Genomic DNA, 9,737 nt, shown 5'->3' on the forward strand with positions numbered 1-9,737 from the left:
GCAGTGAGGAACTCCGTCCTAAGACACGACTTGCCGATCAACTACCGTCTTCGAGAATGCTTTTTCATGAAACAGGCGTATGAGAAGTCCCTACCTGGCTACATCATGCAGCACATGCAACCTGGCCGACAGGAACGCTCCGCTAGTTTCATTGTCCCCAACCATACGACATCCAGTGGCAAAAGTGTGCTAGTGCACGGGGTATCAAGCTGGAATGCACTTCCATTAGCCATCAAACAAGAGCATCGACAGGGCGCGTTTAAACATGCAATAATTAGGGTAAACTAAGCTTATTCTACATTGTAACTCAAATTTTATCTGCTCTAATCAAGTAACTTATGTCCAAAGCATTTTTCCTTGTCCTGATACTAGGTGTAAACCAACAGAATACCGTATTCAATAAAATTACAATTACAATTTATATTCATCAGATGGATGCTGTAACGGCCTTTTTACAAGATGAATTGTCTGGTGAAGATTTAAATGAAACAACCGGGGGGGGGGGGGTGTTAGTTCGAGGGATCATCAGACAGTGTATCGCTTACATAAGGCGCTTTATGGTTTAAAACAGGTCAGTCGTGTGTAGAACACTGAAGAAGATTGGATTAAAGGGATCCAGTTACGACCCGTGTGTCTACTTCAAATCTGACGGAAAGCAAATCATTGTCATTGCAGTATATGTTGACGATCTTTTGATGTTTTCGAGCGAACCAGAATGGATCGATGATGTGAAGCGACGGTTGTCTGCTAAGTTCCATATAAAGGATCTCGGAGAGACTAACCAGGTCGAGATTGGCGCCGCAATCTTCTGGAGTATTTACAGAAGTACTACAGCACACCCCATTCGATCACGGGTAAAACTCCGACGAAATTACTATAAGGATCAAATCAAAAATACTGGAAACCGTCGGGTGATGTGCGAGACCAAGATCGAGTATTGAAAGGGAAAGTAAAAGAGGTAGAGGACCTCCGACGCCGTGCAAGGAAGTCGTTACTCTCCACAGGTGATACGGTCGTTATGCAGAACCTGCTGCCAGGTAATAAGTTGTTGACGACGTTCAACTCGAAAGAGTATGTTGTCATGCACCGTCGAAGATCCAGCAACTGGTTAATCGTATGATCGCAACGTAGTTCATCTAAAGAGGCTACCCGAGAGTACAATGGCGGCTATCGACAGCATTGAAGAACAATACCCCGAAACCAAATGAATCAGAGTCTAGCCGGAAACGGTTTCCATAACTCGACAACCGCGTTAAGATGCCATCTAAATTTTCAGACTATGTACTGTAAACCTTCAGATAAAAAGATATGGTACCTGAGAACGGCTCTGAGAGGGAGAGTATGTCGGAACGACTGATGTTGGTGATCGAATGAAGCGTGTTACTCAAATGACACGGGGATACAAATTGAACAAAGTATTACACTATTATTATTGAAAAACTTCACATTCGAGAATGAAATGTTACCAGCAGGAAATCCAACTCAAAACTACAATATTTTGCTAAATTAACTTTTATTGTCACGAATAAATAGTTGTTTTTACTTTAAAACTGAATTTGAGGTGCCTGGAATGTAGAGTTTAGAGAAATATCGGAGGTTCATCTTACTGCTGGTGCCATTTCTTTTTTGTCTTTTTGGTTGATGTTCTGTCGAATAGAAGAGGATGCGACTACGATGGGATGTTTACTCAGCGATAACATTGCTCTGGAGATACTTCTGGAAGGAGCGATCCGATTCCAACACCGGATCCGACTCGGTAATAATCTGGGTGAGCTTCGGGTTTTCCAACATGGTAATGTGATTACCTTCCAGGAATTTCAAGCTAACACTGGCTTTGGTGTACTCGGACAAACCGTAGTCCTCATCAATATCTACGACGGAAACTTCGGTGGGACGAACCAGCGTGATGGGCGATTCCACGGGTTGGATTTTGTTAACATCGGTTAGCAGGGTGATCTTGATACGGTTGAACAGTGCCTTCGTCATCATACGCAGATACTCCTCGGAGTAGATGTTCTGATCTTTGGCCAGCTCGAGCAGTTTGTCGATACGTGATTCAAATGTGGTACACTCGGTAATGATTGGCAGCACGTCGGTAGTTTCGTCGGGGAAGATTGTGTTAAGAATGCCGGCTATCAAAACGATTTGAATAGATTCTTCAGTCCAGTTTTCTGACATTTGATCAACGGCTAATTTGTGCAGGAACTTGGGCGCACCATCGATCAGCAAGATTTGTCCACGTTTACCAGTTTCCTCAAGCAGTCGAGCTAGTTCCAGCGTGATGAAGGCTCCAAATGAGTAACCAACTAGATAGAAGTGTTCGGCTCCTTTGAACACGTTTTCGATCACATCATTTGCCAGAAATTCACCAATCTCTGCTATACTGGTCATGTTGATGGTCTTCGTTAGCTGCGTAATGAAGGTAGGCAAGGTAAGTTGGCTGGCAATATTGTGCCAGGCATTACCAGCGACTCCCTCGATTCCAGGTGTTAACAAGACACAGGCGTTGTATTTCTTTGAGTCGTTCTCCGACTGCAATCGAAGAATGGTGTGTTCACTGTTAAACTCATCACCCAGATTACGCAGCAACATAGCAACTCCAGTCGGTGTTTTCTCGTTAGCCAGTTTCAGTTTGACGTTTTCATCGGAACTTGCCTTGGCTTCTGTCAACTCCTGCAGCTTCATGAACGTCAACGAACGAAGATCCTGTGGCGTAAGGAATAGCTCGTACTCTCGTTCCAGTGTCTGCTTGATTTCAACTGCCATCAGCGAATCCATGCCCAGTTCCGAGAGCGTAGTATCCATCGACACAGATTTAATATCCCGAATACTCATGATGTTCATCACTGATTCGATGATATTATCTTTTCCACTGGTTCGAACGCGCTTCTCGGCGACAACCATACTAGCAACGATGGGATCCGGAGTTGTCAGTAAGGGATCCAACTCTTGAAGGCAAGATGATATGCGCTGTTGTAAGGTACCACCGATTTCCATATCCAACTTATCTTCCTGCATATCGGCAACCAAACCAACCTCTCCAACAGCTCCCCACTGGATAGCCTTGGCTGGAAGACCATTTGCGTGACGATGTTCGATGATTCGCTCCATCACAGAATTGGCCATACCGTAATTACTCTGGCCACCGTTTCCACGACCGCAGGAAACACTGGAGAACACGATAAAGTATTCCAACCGAGGGCACAGCTTACGACTCAACTCATCCAGATACTTGGTAGCCAACGCTTTCGGACCCATGCATTCCGCAAACTTCTCCACGGTTTGATTCTCGAAGATACTGTCGCGAAGCTGAACAGCCAAATTGTAGATTCCGCCAACAGGGCCCAGCTTGCTGGCAGCTAACAACAGTGCTTCGCATCCCTTTCTGGTCGCGATGTTCTCGGTGTTCACAACAATCTGAACTCCGTATTGTTCCCAGATCCTGTGAAAAATCATATTGTTAATTATATAAGCAGGAAACTTTTGAAAATGTACTCACTTGATTCTGTACGCTTGATACGGTTTAGTAATACCTCGACTAGAACTCATCACTAGTTTACGGCATCCACGAAGTACCAACCAGTCCGCTAGTTCAAGACCGAACCCTCCCAAACCCCCAGCAATTACGTAGGAATGATCCGGGTTACAGTACATACGTGGAAGGTAGTCTATCGGCAGCGATTCATCGTCGTTCGGGTTCTCACGAATCTTCAGTAGAACCTTGCCGACGTGTTTGCCGCTGGCCAGGTACCGGAAAGCATGCTCAATATCATTCGCCGGAAACACATTACTCTTCAGTGGAACAATGATTCCCGATTTAATATCCTTGTCCAGCATATTCTTCAGAACCATTTTCTCCTCCGGTGGAGCTGTGAAGAGGAAGTCAACCAAAACAGCAGTAAACGACAGTGCTCGCAGGAAACGATTCAAACCCAACTTTGAGTCATTGGCCATGTCGTATTTGCCGATTTCCAAGAATTTTCCATACTTGCCCAAGCAACGCAAGGAAGCCTGCAGTTTGTCATCCGACAGCGAGTTCAATACGTAGTCGACTCCCTTTCCATCGGTGCGGAACATGATCATCTTCTCAAAGGAAGTGTCACGCGAGTTACCTATATCTTCTGCCTGCAGTTGTGGGAATGTCTGCAGCAAGAAATCTCGCTTAGCCTGACTACCGACTGTAGTGTACACTTTTAGACCGTACGCTAGACAAACTCGAATAGCTGCCAGTCCAACACCTCCACTACCGGCATGTATGAGAATGGATTGACCCTTCTGAATATGTGCATTGATAAACAGGGCACAGTAGACAGTAGTGTAGACTACGGGGATGGTTGCTGCTTCCTCCAGCGTCCACTTCTCCGGGACAGTCCAGGTCAAGGTGTCATCACATTCCACGTGGGTAGCCATAGCACCAGTGGTAATCATACCCATAATCCGACGACCACTTTCGCCCACTCCAGAGAACTCGAAACCAAGCTCACACTGCTGCTCAATACGGGTTAAATTAGCAAAGTCAGCTGACAGCTTACCGGAAGCGAACATCACATCTCGGAAGTTCAACGAACTATAGCTAACTCGCACCATTTCACCTTTCGGCCGACGCTGATTGAAGGGTCCACTTAACCATGTCATCGAAGACAGATCACCTTTGGTTAAAGCGTTAGCATAGCAGTGATCACGTCTAGGCTTCGTGACTGCCGGCTGCAGCAGCTGCAGATGACGATACGTTCCCCAACGACCGTTTCGATAGACGTTGATTGCAAGGCCTAACTTCAGATGAACCTTATAAATCGGGTTATCGAGCTCGAAAGGTGGAGCTTTCGGGTCATCTACGAAAACGCAGCTAACCATTCCACCGTCCGGTTCCTTGCGAATACAGTTCACTAGTCCGATAACTCCGGAAAGGCGATCCCCTTGGGATACTACGATAACCGATCCTTGTTTCATAGCGTCCCGAAGTTTAGGGATCCATTGATATTGCTCATCATTAGCTGGAAGACTGATTATTGTAGGACTTCCCATGTACTTGCGCTTGATACGCTGCAGAAGCACGTATGTTTCGTTCTCAACGGGAATGACTGCTATGAGTTGGTATCCGGATGGTGAAATTATACTCTCCGGGGCTAGATTTGGTGCCTCCCGCGAGAGAATGAATCCACTATCATGCAGACTGTTAGCCGCTTCCTCAATCAATTCCGGACGACTTAAGCAGTTAACTGAAACAAGGAAGAGACAGTTGGACTGTGTAGAGAGTTTACCGTCTTCTACGTGTACTGTTGCGAGTGAGATTTGTTGATGCGAAAGGAACATAAGATCGGCTGTTACGAGTGGAAGATCTCCCAAGGCTTCCGCGAAGAGAGGTGTGATCGGTGTGTCATTATGGAAGTCCACCTCAACGGCTTTCACTTTCGGAACGGGGATGTTTTCCAGGGCCAACTGGACACACACTCGAACAGCATCTGATTTGGACATCTTCGGTGCAGGGATGTGCGAGATAAACTGATAAGACTCCAGTACAGGGTAGCCCGGAGGCTTCCTGCGTCCTACGGTACTGGCCTGTATGCCAATAATTTCGATTCCACCACAACGTATTGTGTTTAGCACTTCGGAGTACTTGAAATCAAACACTTGTTGACCTTCGTCCATTGTGTTAGCGATGGCCAGATGCATTTTAGGATCAATTCGTAGACGTTCCAGTCCTGTTGGAATCATAAGCGAACGGGTATCCTTGCCAACGATGCAACACTGTAGTAGACAATCTAGGAACGATACCCAATTCAACTCCCAGTTGATCTTTCCGCAACGAGCATCCGCGCGAGCTTCTTTTACCGATCGGAAAGCTCCGTTGTAGTGATATCCTCGAAGACGCAGCTCCTTGTAGAAATCGCGGGCATGCAGAATCGGGTAATCGGACTCCGGTGGATCCGGGATCTCCGAGAGCTGAATGTTCTCTACGTGCTTCACGTATCCAGTCACAACAGCTGCCGATCCCTCGGTGATCTACGGAAAACGATTCGATTCAATTGTTATACTTTAAAGCGGCTACCAAGGCTTACCTCAAATCGACCCGTTCCTGGTTGAAGCATAACGGTAAACTCGATTTCCTGATCTTTTGCGATTGAGGTCGCCCGCAAAAATTTAACATCTTCGAACTCGACCTCCAGATCGAAATACATGGGACCTTGCACCATAGCCAGTGTTTCCCAGGCAAGATGTAGATAGGCGGTTGCAGGGAACAGCACACGTCCGTCGATTACGTGCCCTGCGATGTAGCTGTAGTCCTGATCGCTCAGTTTGATCTTTACCCGCCGCTCGCCACTCTTGGAGGACTTTTGCATCTCGAATTTCGTCACGAACCAGTCTTCGCTGTGATCCCATCGAACTAAATGCGAAATCATCGGTGTTCCACGAGATACCGGGAACTGAACCTGCGGATACAGTCGAGACACAGGAATATCCAACCCGTTGACGTACAACCTGAAACCGAAACAATGTGTAAGTAAATAGTAAACGTATCTGTCGGTAAGGAAACCCACTTTCCAAGAGCGTTGAACAAGTACTGCACGTTGTCTTTATTTCCGCGCTTGGTTAGTCCAATGTGGACAGCATTCGGCATCGATTTCTTCAAAATGGCCTGTAAAAGACCATGGGGAGCAATCTCTATTGTCATTGCGTTGTTGGGAAGAAGTGCCGAGGTTTCCTCAAACAAAACCGAACTCAACAAATTGTTCGTGTGGTAGTGAGCCGATGAGTATTGGCTTTCTGTTTGATCCCAGCGAATCTTTGGTACCGAAGAGCTCAACCATTTGGATGAACGCTTCTTCGGTTCAGGAATCACCTCGTTCAAACGTGCTAACAGACGTGGTCCCATTTCGGCAATGTATTTACTATGGTATGGTATGTTGGAGCAGGGAACCTCTTTGGCGAAGATACCCTTGCCTGTAAGCTCTTTCACGAAGGCTTCCACATTCTCCTTCGGGCCCGAAATTGTACATGAATCCGGTCCGTTGTGACAGGCGACCTCAATACCCGATGGTAGCATGGTTCGGATCTTACGGTAACCCAATCCAACGGCAGCCATTGAACCGAACACAGTTTTCGTTTCCAAACTCGCCATACCGCGGGAATAGGCCGACAGGATCATTTGTTCGGCCGTGAAGCAACCATCGGCATATGCACAACCCAATTCTCCGACAGAGTGCCCGATCACGAAGTCTGGCTCGATATCCAACGAACGGAGAACGTCGACGATGCCAATCTGAACAGCGGCGATTCCGACGAACGAGTGCAAAATATTCTCGAATTTACAATCCTTGGAGGTCAAGATCTCCATCAAGTTGAGGCCTCTCTTCTCCAGTACACGGTGACAGTTTTCGATCGAGTTCCGGAAAAGCGGAATATCCAATAACGAATTACCCATCTCAGTCCATTGGGAACCCATACCGCTGAATACCCAAACTAGGGGACGCTTTAGACCCGTGTAATGTTGACAATCACGGCCCAGACACATAGCATTTTCATTCCCGTTCTTGGCATAGACTCCATAACCTCGAAACACATTTCCGGGAATCGATTCACTCTGAACGTTGTGCAACAGCGCGACATATTCCGCATCCAAATGACGGTTGCTCATATCGGTTAGGATTGCGTCGATAGCTTCCTCAGTTCTACCAGACCAGGTAATCAATCGCGGTAGGTTGTCCTCTGGAACACCACCGTTGACCTTCTCCTTCGAGTTTCCTCTGAGCAGAGCGTGAGCATTGGCTCCTCCAAAACCAAAAGAGTTCACAGCGATCAGTGGACCATCCAACGGTATTGGTTCCGCAACTACAAACAAACGACCCTCAACTAGCGAGGGAATGTCACTCCTGAGTTCCGTAAAGTTTATGTTAGGTGGAATCATCAAGTTTTCAAATGCCAACACACTCTTAGCGATCGAACAAATACCCGAGCTTGATTCCGAATGACCAATATTTGACTTTACCGATCCTACGGGTAACGGTTTTTTGCGTCCTTTGCAGAAAATTTTGTCCAATCCGGCGCACTCTTCGGGATCACCCACAACGGTACCGGTACTGTGAGCTTCAACATAGTTTACGGTAGAGGGGTCAATGCCGATCTCCTGATAGAACTCGGTGAGCAATCGACGTTGCATTGAACCGGACGGATACGTTATACCTTCCTCCTTGAATCCGTCACAGTTTGTCTTCGAATAGACAACATTAGCGTAGACACGCTTGGCGTCCCGAGCTTTTTGAAGATACACTACAGAGATGGCTTCCGACCGTGTGTAACCTGAAGCGTCTTTATCGAACGGCCGACAGTAACCATCGGATGCCAGAACACCTAGACGAGCGAACTGCAGTGTTACGTATGGATGCAGCAACAGATTGGAGCCGCCGACAATTGCTGCATCGCACTCGCCATTACGGATAGCATTGAAGGCACAATCCAGCGCATACATGGAGCTACTGCAAGCAGTATCCAGAAGAAAAGATGGACCATTCAATCCCATAGTGTAGGAAATTCGATTTGCCATCATAGCTCGTGAGCAACCAGTAATTCCGAAACCTCCCGAAGAGATCTTTTCGTAGAACCAAGTTTTCTCCGATTCAGCGAAACAGGCCCCGACGAACACTCCAGTTCGCGAGCCACGAACCGTTTTCGGATTCACACCAGCATCGATGACTGCTTCGTAGGCATGCTCTACCAGTATACGACACTGTGGATCCATGGTGTGAGCCTAGGACGAAAAGGGTTTTTAATAAAAACGCGATATACATTTCAAAACTATTGTTTCTTACCTGCTTGAAGTGTACACCGAAGAATGTAGCATCGAACTTCTCCAGGTTGTTGACCTTTCCCATACGGCGTGGAATTTCGACATTGCTGTGGCGCCAACGAGTTTCCAAGTCATCCACCATATCGATCTTGTTGTACAGGTTATAACCGAACTCTTTCACACTGTCCGAATTCGGGAAACGTCCAGCGATGCCGGAAATGACGATTTCATCACCAGGCAGTGGTGGGTTGGCTCGATGCTCGATCGCAAGATTATCAAGTTTTGAACTCATTGTTTTTTATTGTACTTCTAGTCTTCTCTCAATTCCTTTGAACACAAATCACTCTCCGATCACCTCCAAACCAGTTAGTTAATAAGTAAAAACACCAACAACACCAATTCAGTTTTAAAAACAATTTTCACTTAATGTATCCTGTGCTTCGCCAATGTTCGCGCCTGAGTCCTGTATCCCGGTGTGTACGGCTAAACTCCGCAGGTATCCTTTAGCAAGGCATTGACACTGAACTTGAACCACACGGTAGAAGGCACACGTTACGCGAGTTATCGACCTCGAACTTGGAGGCCTATCGATTCGATTTGCACAAAACACCAGTTGTATAATAAAGTAGAAGTAGACGGACGTTAGCTCAGAACTCAATGCGCGGCACAGCGACTAGTAAGCTAGTGAACCTCGTACGAGCAGCGGGAGCTATTTTATAGGAATGACCCTTGACCAGCATGCGACCGACCGACCGATCGATCGACAGCGGTTCCCCGCGAGGCGACTTTCGATTAGTGATTCCACGCATCTGATTAACACTTTACTTTCATTAAGCTTTGAACCACCACGGGTATTTGATTTGACAAAGAACACTGTAGAACATCGATGGATGCGATCGATTTCGAGGTGTCGCTCGCTAAACGCACCGCGGTTGCATATTTACATAACCTG

The 9,737-nt window shown here is 46.7% G+C and overlaps 1 protein-coding gene across 1 annotated transcript; it reads right to left on the bottom strand.

Moving 5' to 3' along the window:
* Positions 1-1,506: 1,506 nt before the first annotated feature.
* Positions 1,507-9,454, bottom strand: LOC131685949 (fatty acid synthase). The gene is made up of 5 exons (XM_058969981.1): positions 8,808-9,454; positions 6,540-8,746; positions 6,060-6,480; positions 3,500-6,003; positions 1,507-3,442 (listed from the first exon to the last, which is right to left on the bottom strand). Exons 1-5 carry the CDS (start codon positions 9,075-9,077, stop codon positions 1,684-1,686), a joined length of 7,161 nt encoding a protein of 2,386 aa, XP_058825964.1. The 5' UTR covers positions 9,078-9,454; the 3' UTR covers positions 1,507-1,683.
* Between the last annotated feature and the right edge of the window lie 283 nt (positions 9,455-9,737).

Source organism: Topomyia yanbarensis, chromosome 2 (assembly GCF_030247195.1).
Source record: "Topomyia yanbarensis strain Yona2022 chromosome 2, ASM3024719v1, whole genome shotgun sequence".
Taxonomy (NCBI): Eukaryota; Metazoa; Arthropoda; class Insecta; order Diptera; family Culicidae; genus Topomyia; species Topomyia yanbarensis.

Bases quoted from the DNA above. Each gene is read 5' to 3' on its own strand.
- LOC131685949 (XM_058969981.1), bottom strand. From the start codon at position 9,077: ATGAGTTCAAAACTTGATAATCTTGCGATCGAGCATCGAGCCAACCCA. The intron at 6,481-6,539 runs GTGGGTTTCCTT...TTTCGGTTTCAG, and splicing joins TTGTTCAACGCTCTTGGAAA to GTTGTACGTCAACGGGTTGG. The intron at 6,004-6,059 runs GTAAGCCTTGGT...CGTTTTCCGTAG, and splicing joins CAGGAACGGGTCGATTTGAG to ATCACCGAGGGATCGGCAGC.